Here is a 21,047-nt window from a genome sequence, read left to right on the forward strand (position 1 = left end):
GGTAAAACCAATCAAATAGTCATTAGCACACCTTAAATAAAGGCCTAATTAAAGTCTCCCTGCTCTCCTTGGCCAGGACAACTCTTATACAGAGGGAAAGAAAAAGAATGTTCTCTCCAGGCTGCAATCTGATTTGTATGTGATTGCGATGAAATATTTGTGAAATGTGCGTGATTAGAACAATATACTACACTAGACATCAAGTGATTAGAAGAAGCAAAGTCCTGGCACCAAATAATAGATGGGCTGGGATACTGGTAAATTGTGTTGTGGAGGTCTAGTGCCTCAAATTCAATACTTGCCTTAATCCTATGCACTTAGTCTAACAGGCAGTGGGGGAAGAGACTATAATAGACCACACATTCATTCATTCATCCATCAAAGATTTGTAAGTGCTTACTACTAGAGACAAGTTATTAGATGTTGAGTTAAGACTCCAAGCTAGAACGTGAGAAAAGAGTTTGCTTCTAAAAACTTCGTTTCATTTTCTTTTAAGAGGAAATATCCAAGACCATTTATCACTAGCTGGGTCACTTCTATTAACAGTGTTGGAGAGTTATGGGTTGTATCACAGAGCCCTCTAGTGGTCGAAACACTCATTTCATCATAAATGTAAACGAAAACAGTCAAATGTAAAAATGCTACAAGGTTTTTACCTCTGAATGAGCCTTTTCTTCAGCCTGTAAAAGAAAAAAGGAGAAAGAATTTAACTATAAATAATTAGTGTCAATTCATTCTACAAGTATAAAAGAATAAAATAATTATACTGTGCATTTAAAATGTTATTTTGGTCTAACATAAGAACATGGTAAAATATATGATATTATTAAATTAAAACAGTAAAAACAGGAACCTGTAGGACTGCAAATGAATATTTCGTTATATACAAACCTAATGGTATTTTAAAAATATCAGTTATTTGATTTATGGATATATACTATGTCTTGAAAGCAAAGGATAGAATTAAAAAATGGTGTTACCCTAAGATCCAGACCATAAACAACAAAAAGAAAAGTTATAAAATTACACTTTAAAAAAGATGAGTGCAGAAAAAAATAATAGAGTAGATTTTTTTTTATACAGATTTTAGGAAATTTATACTCTATGAAATTACAGAGATTTTTTAGCCAAGACCTAGGAGTCGGAATTTTATTCTGTGATATATAAATCATAAAGAATGCCAAATAAGACTAGAGGAAAAATATTGACCTGTACTGACAACCACAGAAAATCTGCTGATTAGTTTCTATTTTATTTGCTTTTCTTAATGATCATTAAATAAGTTTATTGGGCTCCAAGTCAGCAAAACATTAAAACCCCCAGTGGTAAGGCGGTGATAAAAGTGGCTGACAAACATCGGCTCCACAGATAATGGAAATGAGCACTGCTGTAGGACCTCGAGGGGTGTTTTGGCCTCAGCTGTAGAAAACTCCTAGCTCTGTTTTTCTTCTTCATGTTGGGCTGCAAAATGCCAGAAAATGAATTATGTGTGCCATTGTATTTGGGAAGCTCCCTCATTCTGGAAAAAGCTGGAGAATGCATAATATTGCTGAACATTACAAGTCTGTTCACTGCCTTGAGCAGATCCAAAGCTGAAAAACAATCTCCTATCTCTCCTTTTGAGACATTTCCTGATTAACTGACGCAGAAGTACCTAAACCATTTTTTATCTCTTCTTTTCCTCCAGAAAACATAAACTAAAACAAAGTAAAATAACCCTCAGGATATTTTTTATGCATAAGCATCTCTTTTAAACTTGATTTTTTTCTATCCTATATTTTCTTTATTCTTAAAAAATATGTATAGTTATTAATATAGAGGTTAAATGAAGAGTGGTTAACTAGTAGAATCGTAATAACCTTTATAGGAAAACTGTTTTAAAAACAAATTCTGACATAAAGCTTTAATGTTTTATATCTCAACTTTTTAAAGTGAAGATTCAATATTTTTAAGTTATAATAATTTCAATGTTTCATATAAAGTTTGATTTTTGAATCAGACAGAATGAAGGAATTTTAAGATAAAAATTTCATGGATCAAGAGAAAACTGGAGGTTGTTTGCCTTGAGACATATGGCATGATTAACTTTGACTATTTGGTTTCCCTGGTATTTTGCATATTTACTGCCAGTTTATTCTGTCCAAATCCTACTTCTAGGCTTGCTAGGATTATATAGAACTGATACTCAATAAGTAACTTGCATATTGAAAAGAGCATTGTATGCTATTTAAAAAAAAATAGTCAAGAAAGACAGTCATCACATTTTTTCATTAAAAAAGCCCTGAATAAGTTACACACACTAGTTATATGTGTAACCATCACATATTAATCCTATATATACTGTACAGAATGACTTTCTCTTTGCTGACTTTTCAGAACTAACTTTTTCTTTAATCTTTGCCTTCTTTCATATCCTGTGGTTAGCAATACTGGGTAGGTGTTACCATAAAGTTGAAGCAATGAGCCAGAATATTAATATTTCTTTCAGTGGGTTAGGCATGGATTGATGACATTATGATGGAATATGATTACTTGCCATTTTTAAATGATGGTTTTGAAGCTGGCCCAATGTCCTCAAGGGTGGTAAACAATATAAAACACCTTGCCTAAATAAAAATATATTAGATGATTCTTTATTCTGTAAGCCATTACTTGGCCATTCATTCATCCTTTCAAATTTACTGATCAAAAAATGTTTACTTTAGTATTAGCTATGTGTTAGGAAATATGCTGAAGGGCTCCACAATGAACTAACATAGCCCTCACTCTTATGAAATCAATACAAATTAGATTCCAAGTACAAAACGGGTTCAATACAATTTTTAATATACAGCCACTCAGAAAACATCTGTTGCAAGGATCAAAATTTTAAATGTTTAACAGGACTAGACATACAAAGAATAAAAAGAGTCCTGGGTATTAAAAAAAATCACACAGCCTTCCTAGGTTATCTGTTTTCCCCACTTTTCATAAAGATATGGATACTGAGGAGTATTTCTTTCCTGCAAGAAATGCAAGAGCACAATAATAACTAACAGTGCAAACTCAGCTTCAGTGTCAGGAAGAGAATTGGTGGAGGCTGGGTCTTGCCTGAGATCACATGCCAACATCTAAAGGGGGCGATGCTGTAAACCTGGAGGAATTTCATCTCCGTGTTGCGAGATATTCCGATTGCTTTCAAAAGGAACTGAGAAATTTGAATTTTTAGGTAAAACTCCATATTTTCTCAGTGTTGGCTTAGATTTAAAAACAAACACACAAACTCAAAGTTTGCCAAAGGTAACAGCTTGGCAGGTCAGATTGGGTCTGTGATTTCCAACCAGTGTGTAATCTCCCTGGATCTTTCCGCTCAAAAATTCTGTAAGATGATTTACTCAGCTTTATAACAAGGTACTTTGGAAAATTTTACCAAATTATAATTGGTAGAGACTTCAAGAGTTATATGTGAAGAAACAATCCTTTCAATTGGATTTATTATATTGGTAATTTGACAGGTAAATGTTCTTTGCAACAAGTCATCTTTGTTAGTTTAATATTTTTAATCAAAACATAGAATTCTATAAGTTGCATAAATGATGGTGTTAAAGACTGTTTATATTCATGGTTAGGAAGAGCAGTATATTGCCTCATAATAGCAAATAGTGTCTAATAGTCCTTTAAAAAAAAAAAAAAAAGAATCTATTTTCCCTAAACACTTTAATTTTTTTTTTTTTTCCCCACACCACGTGGCTTGTGGGATCTTAGTTCCCCAACCAGGGATTGAACTCAGGCCCCTGGCAGTGGAAGTGCGGAGTCCTAACCACTGGACCGCCAGCAAATTCCCTAATTATTTTATGAAGGGATATCATGCACAACTGTGTTACTTGCACATGGCATAACTTCAAAGGTGCAAATCACAAAGACTATGATATAAATGGTGCTCCCATGCAGTTTATAATTTTTTGTAATTTATGGTATGTAATGAACCTTATCTTCTCTAACTATTGCAGAAATCCCTTGGGACAGATGGGATAGATCTGGCTGCTGTTTGCCAACTTTATGTTGCAGGTACAGTCCAAAGAAATTTAGCAACTTGCCTGATGTCACACAATAATTTCTGATAGAGTCAGGCAAAAATGTAAATCAACTGATCCTTTATCCTGAGTCCTTAAGGAGGCATGAAAAAAAATGATAAATTGATTTTTCACTTCATAGTTTGAAAGCACTTTCACAGATATATTTTCGTTGCCAATTAACTATCAGTGCATGATAATGGGGGACTGGAGACAGAAATGACTCCTCTATCACCTGCAATTTTTCTCTTTATTAGTCCTCCACATATCCATTTATTTTAATTGTCTTACTACAGGTTGTCAGTTCAAGTATATAATTTCCATCATTTCTAATAGAACTATTTAAATTTCTTAATTTCCTAATAATATCACCTTCTCATGTGATTTGATCACCTAATCCATTCTTTTCACACTTAACATGAGGGTCTATTTCATCACATAAATATGTGTGTATAGTCTCTTTATTTTCATCTCTGTGCCTATTTCGTATTGTACTCTTAATACTTCTCATTTATACTTTCTAATTTATCCTTATTATTTTGACATCTGCTCCTATAAATCTATAATTTTTAAAATGTACCTCCTTTGTTCCCTGTAAACCTGTAATATCCAGTATAGCAGCCACGAGGTACGTGTCTATATAAATTCAAATTACTTAAAATAAAAGATGCACTTCCTTTGTCATACCACACACAATTCAAATACTCAATAGCCACATGTGACTAGTGGTTACTGTATAATCTAGTACAGGTATAGAGTAATTTTATTATCACAGAAATGTCTATTAGACTCTTGTATACTAATTAGCCATCTGTTTTTCCTCAACCCATGCTCTTTTTCTTCTTGAGTTTTTCTCAGGCTTCATGAAGGTAGTTTCTTATCCAAATATTGTTTTTTATATATTTCAAATATGACTATAATGATGCTGCATCTTTTAATGTTATATAGAGACTTCAACTGCAAGGGTTTAAGTCAGAATATATCTCCCGTCAAGCAGTGGCATTGGCCCAATAGGAGGAACACGACATATTTCTTCTTTGTGTTTTTTCCGATACATTTTTACATTTCTCACTTCTTTATCCATTTGCCTAAAACAGCAGATTTATCTAAATGCTAACAGTGATTTCATTATTCATAGAATCGATTGGCAATGTTAATCATTAAAAGGAGAAATGATAAGAAAAATATTGCCTCTGCCAATGACAGTCTGATCTTGAGTAACACTTTAAAGCAATAAATATAAAAAGAGGGCCATAACATTTGAACTTAATGAAAACGAATGAAAAAATTAGTATTGCCCTTAATGCTTAGTTATTCAGTGACAGCTGAGGCGTTGAAATTTTCATGAACCTTTCGATACAGGATTAGGGATTATTCATAGTGCTCAAGACTCAGTGAGGTTCATAAACTAAAATATACCCCGCTCTAACCTAGGATGAAGGAACCTTTTCGTAAAACGTAACTGCCTGTAGACTATTTTTTTGAAAATGATGAAATTTTAATAAGTGGACAGAAAACTCATCTTGGCAAAAACAAAATATAATTTCACACATTGGGAAAATACGTTGATACACTGGCATTTCTCCCTTAAGTAATGAAGTTTTTAAAATCACACTCTTTCAGAAGATACAGTTTTAAAAATCACCAAGCCTTTTAGGCTTTTACCCTTTGGTATGATCTTCTCAAAAAATGAACTTAAAAAAGAAAATGGAGAAAATACCATAGAACAATTACCAGTCATGGCTCAGGGAACCGAACAAGGAAAAGTGGTCAGTATTATAAGATTACGGTGGATCATCGTACATGGTTTCAGGGATTCCGAGTCATAGCCCATCGGGTTTTATGAGATTCAGTTTTCTATCCACTCATTGATTACAATGAGTACATAAAAGTCAGGTGGAAGCACATACAAATGAGCCACAGAAGGGCTGGGAGAGCATCCGCCACCTTATCAGTATGCAGGACCTTAGAGGACACCCTTATTTAACTGTGCGGCTTCTGTGTAAATGCCAACCTATTTAACCATTTGTGTGCTTGGCAAAGGCAAAAGCATTTTCTTAACAGTCAACACTTACCGTAGAGTAAAGAGAAGAAGTGCTGGAGACCAGTGATAATGAAGAGCCATGAACTGAAGAAAGCAAAAAAGAACAAGAGGTGAAGTAATGAAGTCTGCTCAGAACCACCCGGCCTTTACTGAAAAGTGAAGAATAGGTGGTTAAGGAAATAAAAATAACATAAGAATCTGAGAACAAGTCTGCTGTCATTTTTTAGAGATCGAAATGTTGAGCCATGGAAAGGTCCCTAAAGTACCTCCTCCACCACGTTACAGAGAACTGACAAGTGCAAGCCCTTCTAGCATGCTTTGCACGTATTGAAAACTAGAGTAAACTCCCACATAATAAATAATCAGAAAATCATGGACACCTAAAGTTGCCATGAAAGTTTAAACTTTAAAAAAACTTTATGTATTTTATTTAATTTCATTTTTATACAACAAAGATCCATTTTCACTTTTTTTCTCCATAAACTTTCAGGGAAATAAGCTCTTCCAGCACTATCTGTGATGAGCTGATTATACCCATTCTAATGGAGAAGGATGGTTTCCTTCATAATTTTAGTAACAGAAAAGTACTTCTTATTTCAAGGTGGTGTCTCATTGAAATTAAGGATGGAAATTGCATACTGTCTTTTAGGTAGGTGCATCAAAATACCAATCTTAAACAATTAACAGAATGATTTCTATTTCTGCAAGTCCAATGTATATTAAGCCCAAAAGGTGCATAAAATTGTGCTTAATTATATTTGTAGAAAAGTTCTTCCTCTTTTCATTGTGGGATAATATAAGGTTATTTCTGCTTACTCATCCATTAAATAAACACTAGTCAAATGCACACAATGTGACAGGCCCTTGCTAGATGCTGGGACTGTAAAATTGAATGTCACAATCCTAGGAGCTCAAAAAGAAGTAGAAAGATATGTAACTAAAAAGATAATCACAACAGGGTCATATACATACTATTAAGAGCAATGTTCTGGGTACTACAAAAGCACCTGCGGGTGCTCACGACCTGGTCTGGAGAGGACCGGGAAAACTGTGTAGGATAGAGGCAGTTGGGATGAAAATAAAGGGATGAATTTGAGAGACACCAGGAAGAACCTCTTTAAAACTGATGTGGGTCAAAAGCAGAATAAAGGACAACTCCCAGAGTCCTAGCTTGAGCAAATCACTCTGTGAGATGTGAAAAATGCTAGTCATCTTTAAAGAAAAGCACATTCTTTCAACTTCTAGTAACACTGGTGTGAACTTAGACGGTTAGCATGGTGTACCAGTAGGAAGGTGGACGATGAATCAGGAGATCCCATTTTTAGTCTTTTTCTGCTGCTTAGGTCTATAACCTTAAAGTTTGTGGCTCAGTCTCCTCATCTTTCACCGTGAGCACCGGGCAGGGAATCAATAAAGTCCCTTACATTTCCTGTCCAACAATTCCTTGATTTTAGAGCATAATTTAAGAATTATAATAATTCAGTATTCAATGTATAGACATCAAAAAGCCATCTCGCCCACTGGGGCTGGCTTTCAACAGTTCAGATTATTTAATTCTCATACATGGAAGGCCAGAATTTCCCAGCATATAAAGAGCATTCGCTCTGTCAATGAGGCATTCTAGAAAGCCATCAGTATGCTTAGCAAATCATTTTTCCAGTATTATAAGAGTGATAGAACCTGTCTGTGAAGAGAGTGATAGAACCATTTCAGAAAAGCGATGACTTTACATTTCAGATTAATTACATTTTGTCTACACTTGAAGCAATCAGCAGACCCTCAGGGTAAAATTCACTACCTGTCATGGTGAATTCAGTGGTTTGGTTAATATCCCAAAAGGCAGTGGCAACTATGGTCAACTGATTTAGTACCAGCGTGTTAAATAAATGTACAGCGGTAACCTGAAGACCAGGAGTCAATTTTCACAGCTACCTCAATTATAGTCAGAAGATACTTTAAATAGGAAGGTCGGAAGGGGAAAGAGAAGGGAACAGAACTATTCTTGACTCTGTTTTCATCCTTAGAAATTACAGATACAGAAATCAGGGCTAATAAAGTTACAAAACTAGCTCATGTTCATACCACAGATAAATGGATGACCAGAGGTTTAAACCCTTGGTATGCTTAAAGATCTAGAGTCCCTTCTTTTATACAGACTTACTAAGGACTAGGATAGTAGGGCTGATTACACATCTGATTTTATTCTAATCTATTTGAACTTCTGTGTTTACCTTTATTTTATCCTTAGCTGATATGCTTTATAATATGTGTGCCACAATTTTCCTTTGTGGGTACTTAAAAATCATTCATTAAATCAAAGAAGAAAATCTCTCAAATATTATCATCAAGTTTGACATTTGAGGTTATACAGTTTAGAAAATTACATACATTTGAAAATCAATTAAGCCTCCTGAGTTTTTCAAAGAGCTTTTGTTATAAAGTATCCATGTAGAACTTTACAACTACAAAGACATTTATTAGGTCAGGTGAGAATCTTAATGTAATGGATAAGGAAGTGTAACTAATAAAGCAAAAAGCAGGCACAATATGAATTCTAAAATAATATGATAATAAAAACTAACACCAGAGGGAGTTTCTGAGAATAAAAATCGGCAGCATGTGGTTGTTTCATAAGAGAATTTTTTCTGGTTTATGTATCTTTTATGGTTTTTGAACTGAGGTGTCAAACAAAACAGTCACTTGGATATTTGGCACACCAGGGTAAATAGTCTTTAAAATTACACAGATTTCTGTATGAGAACACCAGACTTACTCTGAACTGCTCTATAGCCAAGTATTAGTCTAAACAATTTCTGGCATATTTCCAAATACAGAAAGAAACAGAAGGTAATGCAGACTAAAATTTCTTCAAGCTTCAGGGCTCCCAAGTGAGGGTTTTACTTATTTACTTTGTTGAGGGAATCCTTGTGACGTAAGTGATGTGATAGTTTTCATGTCTGAGTTAACTAAAGCAACTTCATCTTTATTTCCCCCGATGCCTACCTTCTTCCATGCTGTCCCTGAATGAGCCTGAATGGCTGATGGCCCGTGGCCTCTCCTCCAGAGATGTGGCACTCCCACAAAGCTGGGAGTCGTCGTAGAGATCGAAGGATGAGTCTTGGGCTGGGATGCTGTTTGAGCGCATCATGCTGGGCCCAGGAAGGTTAAATTGAGACAGATTTGTCGGGCTCACTGAAAAACAAAGCACACACAGCCTATTATTCTGGGATGTCTGCCTCTGAAATTTTCAATAGCAGTTACAGTGGAGTCCTCTTTTTCTCTAGCACTTTCATGGCAAGCAGTATGTCAATTTCTAAAGCATTATTAAACAAAACGATCGAGCCACCTCTACTGTTTTTTGCTAGAAATAACATGGTATTTCCTGCTGCCCATTATGAAGGAAAGATTGTCTTCCTAGAGGCTGCACATTTCTTTTTAGAGAAAAAATAGATCACTTTAATGGGAAAAGCAAAAATAGAAAGGAATATAAAATACAAGAAATCTAAATTTCCCGGGAAGAAATGTTTGAAGCTTCCAACCAAAGACTTTCATTTTGAGTTCTAAATTTTTGTCAGTTCATAATCAGTACCATCATTATTATCAAAGTTAGGTTATAATAGAGGCAAATAAAAATGAAATATAATCTAATGTACGTGGTATCCATAGCTCATCGTGAGGTGAATCACATAAAACTACTTTCTACTGTGTCTAAGATGAGAATGTCACGGTGAGACTGTCAAAAGTCATAAACTTGTGTTTCCAAAGCAGTACCTTAAGTCTGTAATTTGGAATATGAATTTATTTACCTAGTGCTTATTGCCAAATAGTTCTAATGACACTCAACTTTTTAGGCCAACTGATAATCATCAATTTAAAGAAAGATGTGGTTGACTGAATGTGTAATTACATTGGAAAACAATACTGTTTTAAAATTTGGAATAAAAGCAAAGCAGAAAAATTAAGAAATATATTTATCATAAATGCTCATATTTAAGAAATGCAAGTTGTTACAGGCATATGAGAAAGCAGGCAGGAAGCTCTTAAGATAGGAAGAGAACTGCTGAGTACTTTCAAAGCCTCGGGGAATTTATGTCTTTGGCTTAGACATAGTCTGATATCATTTCAAAATATGCTATTTTTTTCTTTGACACAGAGACTACGTTTCTTAATGTAATTACTGGATATTAGAACAAAGTAAAATAGGAGGAGTACATACTATGAGATAACTTAAGGAGATTATCTCCTATTTGCCAGGCACTATGCTGGATATTTTACAGGTATTAATGAATCAATACACAGAACAACTCTGATACAGCTAGCTATGAATTAGAGTAAAAAAAGACCAAGAAAAGAAATAAAAAACCTAAGAACTGTATCTATGTGTGCATATGTGACATGAAAGAAAGAAAGAAAGAAAGAAAGAAAGAAGAAAGAAAGAAAGAAAGGAAGGAAGAAAGAAAGAAACTGTGGATTTGCAAAGTCCCCAATCCATTGGAAGGAGGGAAGAAAGGATGGAAGGAAGGAAAGAAAGAAGAAAAGAAGAGAGAGCAAGAGAGTAAGAGAGAGAGATCTTTCAGGCACATTCCTTCAGTCAGCAGTGACAATCAATCTGATAGCTGAGGACAGCCAAAAGACACTCCAAAGGACATTCTAGACTTGAATGTTTATGTTTAACGTATCTGGATTGGGGTAAATCGTACTCTTCTAGGTCCACAGTATGAATTGACTTTTTGCTAAATAAATGAAATATTCAACGCAATGAAGTACATCATTTTAATATATGTGTATAGAGGTTAGAAAGACATTTCATTCACTGTTTGGCTTTGCATAGTTCTTACGGAATGGTTGCAGAGATATTCAAGTAAGTGTCCTACTATAATTTTAAAACATAACACTTAGCTCATTCAAAGAGAAATAGTAATGAGGATTAGGGTAGATTTTAAAAGGAATAGTTTGTATTTATAAGCACTTCTGATAGCTTCTCCATTGGAAATATATTCATTTTATTTAAGAATGTTCAATTAAGTTAAAATCTATGACAGGTCTGCTTTTTTGTTATTGTGGTTGAATAGAAAGATAAATATGGCAAGATCCCTGGCTTCAAGAGTGACCTCTAGGGGAGGTGACTGAAAGGTAGAGAAATTAATAATATAGAATAGACTGAGAAAAGTTATGCAATAGAAGACAAAATTATGACGGACAGAGAATTTTTGTAATGGGACCCAAATAGTACAGGGCTTCTAGTGGTGGCTTTGCTTTCCATTTGCTTTAGGCAAATACCTCCATTTCTACCCTTCCGTTTCTTCATGAATTAAAAAAAAAAAAAAAAATGGCAGAATAAATGGCCTCTAAGATCCATTCAAAGCCAGGAGAAGACATGTAAACATTTCTAATAGGACAGATATAGGTGTGACTATATATTAGGGAAAAGAGGACTACTGACTTTGTCTTAAGTTATGTATCATACCAAAGCCACCGTTTTTATTAAATTATATGTTTATTTGTAATGATTTGAGGAGAACAGGAACTGACAGAAATATGGAGTGGGTTTTTAAATACCTCCAAGTTGCCCCCTGACTTTGCTGCCACATCTAGACACATCAGTTAGTGAGTTTATGATGTTGTTTTAATAAGAGTTGTCATATGTAACCTAATTTTAATTTATTTTGTGGAATTTGGGAATATAACTGGGAACTAGGAGGAGATTCAAGAAATGTTTATTTGATCATTTAAAGAACTTCAAAAGTGTGGTATTATCTAGATTTAGGTAGTTTCTGTCATTGGTGGGTTTAGAGGAGAAGCTAGAGCCGTCGTTAGAATTTACATAATAGATGCACGATTGAACCAGAAGTAGGTCTCCTCCAACTCTGAGATTCTATTCTTCCATAAGTATAGAAGGGCGGGCTTAATTCAGAATGTCCTGAAGGGTGAATATGGAGAGGGGAGTAGAATGACATTCGAGGTAGAGGGACCTTTGGGAGTAAAGCAAAGAAACTTCCTATACAAAGGTGTTTAAACATCACTCTGTAGGCAAAAGGGTCCATCAAATATACAGAATTTGAAAGTGACAGGTTGATAATAATGCTTCTACATGGTAACCCTTGAGGCAAGGTGAAAAATGAATCTGAGCAATTATCATCACTTGTGGAATGATGAAAATGAGTCTCACTAGGTTATGGGATGCCTCACAAGGGCTGTGACCAATAGTAAATGAAATTGCATCCAATAATTTACTATTTTTTATATAAATATATTCTGTTATGCTTTCTTGGGTAGGAATGGTTTCTAACATAGCTATCACGCCAGAAACTATATACAAACCAGAGTTTACTTCGGCAGTAGCTCACAGTAGTCTACTAATAATGACATAATAGTAGTGATCTTAAATTTTAAATGTTTGTTATATATATGTGATTTTTGCAGTAATATTTCTAAAAATTTTATGTATTAACATATTTTTAATGGGTAAGGATAAAAAAACATGGATACCGCAACTCTTGAATGTTAGTAATAATCACTTATCTTACTGATCATTCAGAAAAAATAATGATCAAATTGAAAACAAGTGATGACCAAAGTAAAATGTAGGACAATGCTATCCATATTCAAATTAAAGAGCTACATTTGATATAGTTTTTTAAATTTAGTAATAAAGTAACTCTTACTTATGACTGCATTTTAATAGTATCGAAAGTCTAATAAATGTAAGTTCCAGTGATCTGGAAATACAATCCAAATTCTCTAAAAGTAATTTTCATGATTTTAAAATTAGTCATCGTTTTCTCTTATAAAATAATACAACATAGAGATCTCACAAAGCCTGATTTGAATCCACATATGCTTATAAAACATGGCTGGGAACATGAGAGTGTGTTGACATGTATGGGAAGATCTTTCTTCATAAGTCCCACTGGGTGAAAATGTTGAGAGATTTGAGTAGAGGCAGTAAGATCAATTTGAAATCTACTGCAATTGTCTCTGACAGTGTAAGACATCTCTTTCCAATAAAAATGATGATGTAGCAGAGTCCACCAAGTCTGATAATCTCCTGTGTCTTTGCACACATTAGTCATGCCTCACAATATAACCTAGGTATTATGAACCCATTCAACAGAAGAGAAAGTTGAGGTTAAATGACTTGCTAAGATCAGACATAGTAGGTAGTGAGTCTTTTTTCTTCTCAAAGAAAGATGGAATAGATAGAGTCAGAGTAACAACAATGGGAAAATAATGGAGTGGGGATTCAAATACTCAAATTAATGTCAATTAATGAAAAGACTGACAGGAGACATGAGATACCCAGCGAACTCAGCAAACTAGGTGACATGGGTTTGATTCCAAAGTTGCATAAAATTAGATTTTGTTTCATATGCCTATGACTCTATACAAACATTTTTATTTCATTTTTTGAAGTCAAAGTTTTAAGCTTCCTGCTGTGTGTGTGTAACTACAACTCAAAGTAAAAGTTATACCATTCTTTGCCATTATGAGGCAAAGAAGTCTCATCATTGTGCACGTTTAGCAACAAAAACTTGGTGTTTGATATCTATTCATTAGTGCATGTGGAACCATGACCAAAATAATTGTTTTTTTCATTGCCAAAAGCTCTATTCTCTACAGCAGGAATAGTTACAATAGAAGAGAAATAGCTTTGACTATCCCAACAGGGTGGAAAGTTGAAAAGTCCAAATTATTAAAGAATTTGGACAATCTGTTGGTCTATCATTACAAAAAAACTTCTCAAGTGAAAAGAGAAAAAAAAGATACTATTTTATATGTGACTTTATAGAAAAGAAATCTATTTTTAAAAGCATTGGATCTATTAAATGATAACTGTCATGTTTAGACTTTATTTCATCACTTTCCCTGTGTTTTCTATGACATTTACACAAATGATTTTATATCTCATAAAAATTATGCTAAACACAAAGTAATCCAATGGCTCAAATAGTCATTTCTTTTCACTGCATTTATCCAAAAATGTTCACAGGGTATTATCTTAATAGGAATTCTCATATGCATTTTAAGGAGAGTTTTAACTTTAAAATGATAAAAGAAGTGATCGTGGAGTCATGGAATCACATATTTTTCTTCTTCCTAATTATTTCTATTTTCTATTTTTCTACAAAAAGATAATTCATTTTCTTATAAGGATTAAAAAAACTTAAACAGAAAATAAGGAGGCATTTTACTGGTTTTTAAGAGGACTCTGAGAAAACCCCTAGACTTAAAGTCAGGTGTTCTGGCATCAATTACTGCCTCTGCCCCTTACAAGGGGTGAGACTTTTTTTTTTTTTTTAAGTCAAATAATCTCTTTTTGCCTCTGGATCTTAGACTATAAAATAACAACAGTATTACCTATGTCAGCTTGTTGTCATGAGCAATAAACTGCATAATGTTTGGAAATTATTTTGTAGACAGTAAGCATACAAATAAAAGGTACTGTTAAGGTGTCTTTAACTCCTCTTTAAATGAACCATTCTTATGGAGAGATGCCAGGGCTCCTGGGAGAGCAGGTGGTGAAAGGAACAAGATGAAACTGATGTTTTAGAATATTTTACCCAAGTTGGAAAAGTGGTATTTTCCCGTTGCAGAAGATGACATGGCAGAAGGGGAGACCAGGGGCGACTGATTGCCGGTGTCCTGCAGCCCTCCGGTAGAATGCGAGCGCAACCACTCTTTGCTCTCTTCTTGGTTGGCCTGCCGAGATGACGGGGTATATCTGCAAAACAGCACAGCTAAGACACTTCAGCACATCTGCAAGGGCAAGGCAATACTGAGACGAGAAAACAGTTGAGAGGAGCTTAGTAGTCAGACTGAACAACATTCCCAAACAGATTGAATCTAATTATAATTGCTTAGTTCTTCCAGATGATTTGACACCATCTGTTTGAAGCTCACAGGAAAAAAAATAAAGGATTTTGAAAAGAAAATGATGCTTCTGTGAGACATGTAGTTGAAAATCGTAAGCAGTGAGCAGACAGCCAGGTTAATCGAGAAGGGCTCAAAAGCACAGTGTTTAGAAGGATGTGAAGAGGGTGAAAAAACAGACTAAACATGGTGGACAGTAGTAGGCCAGAAGCCAAGGGAATTGCAGTAATGCTCACAGGAAGACATAGGAAATAGAACACAAATTGACAGATCATTTTTTTAAAAAAAAGGAAAAACACTTTTTTTTGGTTAAAATGCCACTTGACACCATGTCTGGATTTTTTTTTTTTAAAAATGGAGAGAGAAATGGGCTTACTTTATTGAAAAATAAATTTCTGGAATGAACTCTTAGAATGGAGTAATTGCAAGCTGTTTGCTCTTGCTAAGGAAGTGGAGAGGAGGAGGAGAACAGAGAAAGACCTATTTGGCCAGAATTCACTTTTACCAGAGTAAGTAAATTCTTAGTACCAAAGAGCAGTCGACTTATGTTCATACAGTGTTATATCTCTATTCATAGTTCCTTCCATATCTTCTCATCAGATAAAAGTGTACAGTAAAGGATGGCCATGCATTAAATTTTATTTTATTTTTTATGAGGAACTGAATAATTATTTTGATATTATGATGTAATACTAGGCTAATTCATGTCTATATTGATCTGATAGATACCAGCACTCCTGAAAAATAGAAAATAAAGCTCTTCTGAGTTTTTACCAAAAGGATTCTTTAAAAATTATACCTTAATTACAGTATTTGTCATCTGATGATGAAAATATGTGTTCTTTGATTCAAATGAGAGCATCCTTCAACTTTTCAACATTCACTGGCCACATCTGTAGACTATATGGGGCGAGGTTTTGCAAGCATATGCCTCCAAGACGCAAATGTTAGGAAAATTAAAATTTTGTTTTAATTTTCAGAAGTGAGTTCTGAATTCGACTAAAAGTTGCTGCCTCCGAAATAATGGCTTTTACATTAGATTTAATTTACTGAGTTTTGGCCTCTAACAAAATCTCTACCTGAGGGTCATCTCACCAACTCCTCAGGCCAGAGAAAACATCAGGATTAAAAGTGATTTCATCCTCGATGTCAGGTGCTTCTTTGCAAACAAAAAAGGAAAGAGGTAAAGAGACAGCACAAAAAGTTTACGTAACAACAGAGAAAGGCAGCAATTGTGCTGAGAGAAATATATACCTTAGTCCCTTTTTGGGTAGTGTATTTCTGTCAAGCTGCATGCTGTTAAAACAAAGAAAACCCCTAAGGACATAATGTAAACAAAACTTCGAAATTACACATCCAACATAAATGGTTCTGTTTGAATTACACAAAATAAGTCTTTTTGTAACACATATTTAATGCTTAACTCATTGGAAAAGGCCAACCAAAGGAGACCAGATGTCCATTGTTGTGACACCTTCGATGATAATTTAGTGACAGGACTATGAGAAGATAGATTATGTTAACATAATTCTCCTCTAGATTCTATTTACCTAGTCCTATGGTAGTTTTTCCTTCCCCATGCAAATAACTAGACTTCTGCTATGATTTCACATGCAGGAGAATCATAGAGGCAGAAATAAGAAAGATCTTCTCTGCCTAGTTAAAGTGACAACTTCCAATGGACAGAGAAGATATAAAACACCTTTTAATACTTATTTTTTGTATTTAAATGATCTTTAATAAAAATAAAGGCAGATGTAATCCCACTTACACATAAGAGAAGAAAAATAATACATAATATCTGCTTGAAATGTAATGTTTCTGGCATCATTTAAATATTTTAATGAAATTAAACTATGCCACTTTTTAGAAATTATAAATTAGATGTTTAAAAGGCTATAAGCTTTCAGTTTCTATTTTTAAAAATTCCCAATTGGTCTTAGAAGGGGAAGAAAGAATGTGTCTGGAGAAAATAAGAAGTGGCCTTCCTAAAATAGAGGAAGAGGGTGTCAACAACTAGGTGGGATAAGTCTAGGAATTTCTGTTATAATCTTTGGCATGTGGCTAAGCAAGTAATAAAATTAATTTGAATTTGCAGAATGATACATCTCTTCCATTAGAATCTCAAATGATCAAAATTAAATACACATGATATGCATAATGGGGATGATACAACATGAATGCAAACACATTGACTTGAAATTTAATCACTCAAAATCAAAGCTAAAATGTTTTCTTCTATGTGTACTCCATTATTTAGCACTGCAATAGAAAGCATCTAAAAGCATCATACAACTTTTACTTTATGTTTTGGGAATGTCCACATAGGGTAATTACCATATTATGTAGAGGCCAGTTCTAGCACACATCTTGACTATAGATGTGTTTTTAGTAGTGTAGATAAACCAACAAACAAAAAGGAATCATATTGAACAAATATGAGAGACCTCTAAATATAAACTACACAATGCTGAAACATTAATATAGTCATAAGCCATTTTAAAGATTATCTCTTTCATGTGTGCAAATTTATTCAATTTTAACATTGCAGAGTACATTGAAAATAGGCATTGTTTTGCCCATGTTATTAATTGTATAAACATTATGTGTTTGTATGATGCAGAGAATTTAAAGAAAGAAAAATCAGAAAAAAATTTAAGTTTACCAATATAAGTTAAAACTTTAAGTAGAAATATCTGTTTGAATCTGGATATTAATGATTTTATAATATAGACAGTTTTCATTCACAAACCCTGAAAAGTCGAAAACTCTTACGCCTGCATAAGTGAAGGAGGAATTTTAACCAACAGTCTGAAGAAGACAGGCACTGTTTCAGTGCACGGTTATAAAGGCAGGGGAGCCAGACCTGATAGTTAAAAACGAGCCAGAAATTTTAAAATTTGGCTACAACTTTAAATTATTTTTAAGGTTTGGTTTGGTCACAAAAAACAAAATGAACAAAACAAATGTGAACTATTAATAGTTATAACCAAAGGCCACCAATGATCTAGAGCAGTTAGAGGAAAAATTGTTAAAGAATGTGTTTGTTTGTTTATGATATTTTAATGAGGAGAAATTTAGACTAAAATTAAAATCTGAATGAAAAACTATTTAACAGTACTAGGATAATGAGTATCAATAAAGTCTTCTGAAATCGTAGATAAACAGGTAAGTCATGGACTTACATACATCTCTATTATATCTTTCTAATTACTTTGTCTTAAATATTACACTTTGGCACATTTTCTCTTAGGCATGGCTCTTTGGTTTCCTTGATGTTCCCAACATTCTGCAGACTTAATTATGATTAAGCCAGGATCTCTGATAGGATCTAATTTTCTCTTCAAGGGATCATAAAGTTCTTGGGTGTACTTTAAAGGATTAGAATAAATTGCTATTGCTTGCAAATTTGTTCGCAAGAAAGAAAAAGCACAATTTCTTATATCAAAAATTATTTCAATCTAGTAATCTACTGGAAGAAACTAATTAAATGTTTATATTATATAATATACCTATGAAGATAATTTGCTTTTCACAGTTTAATATTCATCAATATATTTTACTAAGAACCAAGGGCAGAACATTCATTTATTCAAAATTAGTTTATTTAAAATTTATTTTAGAAAAATTATTTATCTGGCTATTTATAATACATCCATCTGTAAAACTGGTCTATTTCAAAGACTGAAAAAAAAAATGATTTGCTTAAAGAGAATAAGTAACTGTATATTTGCCAGTGTATTTCTATAGTGAGACTATATATATATATATACTGACTTCTGTTAAAATATAGATCAAAGTAAAATATTAACATTGCATTTATGTTGCATAAAACTCATCAATCTTAACATCTGGTTTTATTTGAGGGTTACTTGGTTACAGATAATTACTTGACCATTTTTCTGTGTTTTAATGTATCAATGCCAAAGAAGTAGGTTGATGGCTAAATGGTCAACTTGTTGCAGTCATATTCATGATTAAAAACTAATCAGTATCTTGGAGGTTGATTCTGGTTAACAAACAATAACCTATTTGCCGTGTGCTTAGTTTGAGGTGATATGTCAGCATCAATAATAGACTGAACAAAAGTTTGGGAAAGGTATCAGGCATTTTCAGTGACCAGGGGTGCTTTCACAAATAACTCAATTAAGATATACAGCCAAGACCATTTCTGAAAGCTTTAGGTGTGCCAAGAAACAAACAGCATTAAGTTCATCAGGAAAAAAGGGACAGTTTTAAGACATGTGCCTGGGGGAAAGAGTCAGTACCAAAATATCTGAGAAAGGATTTTTTAGGGAAGAGACTCTAGAGCCATTTTGGTCAACAGAGATGCTTTCTGGTAAGTATATTAGGTAAGGAATGCCTCATTATGGTCTTCATTTTAAGTTTAGAAGAAAACAGTAATTCATTAAATAAATGAGAAACACCTTGTAATGTGGTTTATTTTTAAAGGGCCTACTAAAAATGTCACCGGTGTTGTAATTTTCTCTAAGAATTCATATCTGACAACTGATCTTTCTGCCACTTCAACTAGGATTCCCAGTGATCCATTTGCCATTTTTCCATAGAAATGCTAATAAAGCCAATCGAACATTTTACTCTGAGCATAATTGTAGAATCCATTTAAATTTGGTCTTTAAAAATGCTTAAATTATCCTAAGGAGCTGTGCTGTCCTGGAGCTCAAGCCAAATCATTGACATGTCTTGAGAAAACATCATTCAATACGTAAATACATGCTATGAATTTTATTTAAATTGCCTATTGGGTATATATGTATGCATTCATATTAAGAAACTAATTATTCAATTTTTTATGGATCCTTCATGGTTTTTTTCCTTCTACAAACTTGGTAATGAGCCCAAAGAAAAGGCCCAGCCAGTCTCATCAATCTGACGTCCCTCTGCAAAGCGGCACTCCCACTGAAATCAAGGGAATTGAGCGGGGTGTGGGGAGAGGCAGGCACAGTGCAGGGAGGAGGGGGAGAGGACTTCATCGACGCCTCCAGGAGAGCTCACCTTTCTGAGAGAGTAGATCTCACACTACCCGTTCTCATGAGCAGGCTCTGCACCTCGTGAGTGCCTGTGGTCAGTCCAGACAGGGAGCCGTGGTGGCTGAGGGGGAGGTCAATGGACTCAGAGCTCGTATGGAGGCTAGTCATGGATTGGTAACTTGGAGTATCCTTGCTGCCAGCAGAGGAACTGCTGAGATTGGCAGCCCACACGAGACCACCTGATGTGAAAGAGTGAACCGATGCTGGGCTGGAAGCCAACGAGTGACTTAAGCTTATAACATCTGTAGTTAAGTCTGAGGGTTTATTGAAGAGAGGGCTGCTGCTGCCACTTAGCCCACCAGCACTGCCCATGCTGCCCGTACCAGACGACGGTGATTCCAGACTGCCTTGCCGCGCTAATGTGGTACTAGGACTGGGCATTACAGAGGAGGATTTCACACCCTCAGTATTAGGTGCAGAGGCAGATTTGCCACCTGCCTTGGCACCAAACAACCTAAAAGAAAAACAAATAACAACTTCAGTTGTTCCGAGAAACTAATATCCACATTTAATATTTAGGGTTACAGTACATAGAGCCAAGTGTGCTTTGGTGGACCGAGCTACCGAGCACTTCCTGTCTCTATGTTAATGAACTTGATAAGCTTGAACTTCTAGTGCTAAAAATCTCTCATATAGCCAAAAGGGTAAGTCGGTCCTGGGCTGCCACCCCCGTGGTGGGGGGACATGGGCCAAACAAAAGGAACTGTAAATCAAACATGAAAGTCCCTGGTTTTCACAATTAAGCGATCATGAGAATCTTTTGCAAAAATTAAATAGTTTGCACGCACTTGCTGCTACCTATTTACAGAACCATTATAATGAAACAACTTCTACGCATTCGGTATATAACATGTAAATTATGTTTCTTTTCTTTTTTTCTTTTCATTTTAACAGTTTATTCAAAATCTAAAAGGAATGCTTAAGGCAAGGTTTAGGAGGTTATGTTGTATAGCTGGTGGCCTGATTGACTTTCAGAGAGTATTTGGTTAGAAACAATATTGGACACTGACAGCAACATGTTGGTTTGTC

At 34.6% G+C, this 21,047-nt stretch overlaps 1 protein-coding gene across 4 annotated transcripts in view; it reads right to left on the minus strand.

The window, feature by feature from the left end:
• NAV3 (neuron navigator 3) overlaps positions 1–21,047 on the minus strand; it is a 580,735-nt gene that overhangs the window by 64,741 nt on the left and 494,947 nt on the right. For 2 of the 4 annotated variants that reach the window (XM_061206367.1, XM_061206364.1), the window contains 6 exons: positions 19,984–20,472; positions 16,222–16,263; positions 14,658–14,818; positions 9,100–9,288; positions 6,128–6,180; positions 657–680 (listed from right to left, as the gene is read on the minus strand). In XM_061206367.1, the coding sequence (XP_061062350.1) occupies positions 657–680; positions 6,128–6,180; positions 9,100–9,288; positions 14,658–14,818; positions 16,222–16,263; positions 19,984–20,472 (958 nt within the window). The remainder of the gene's footprint in view (positions 1–656; positions 681–6,127; positions 6,181–9,099; positions 9,289–14,657; positions 14,819–16,221; positions 16,264–19,983; positions 20,473–21,047) is intronic. The other 2 variants (XM_061206363.1, XM_061206366.1) reach the window with 2 other exon arrangements.

This window comes from Eubalaena glacialis, chromosome 11 (genome assembly GCF_028564815.1).
Source record: "Eubalaena glacialis isolate mEubGla1 chromosome 11, mEubGla1.1.hap2.+ XY, whole genome shotgun sequence".
NCBI classification, from domain to species: domain Eukaryota; kingdom Metazoa; phylum Chordata; class Mammalia; order Artiodactyla; family Balaenidae; genus Eubalaena; species Eubalaena glacialis.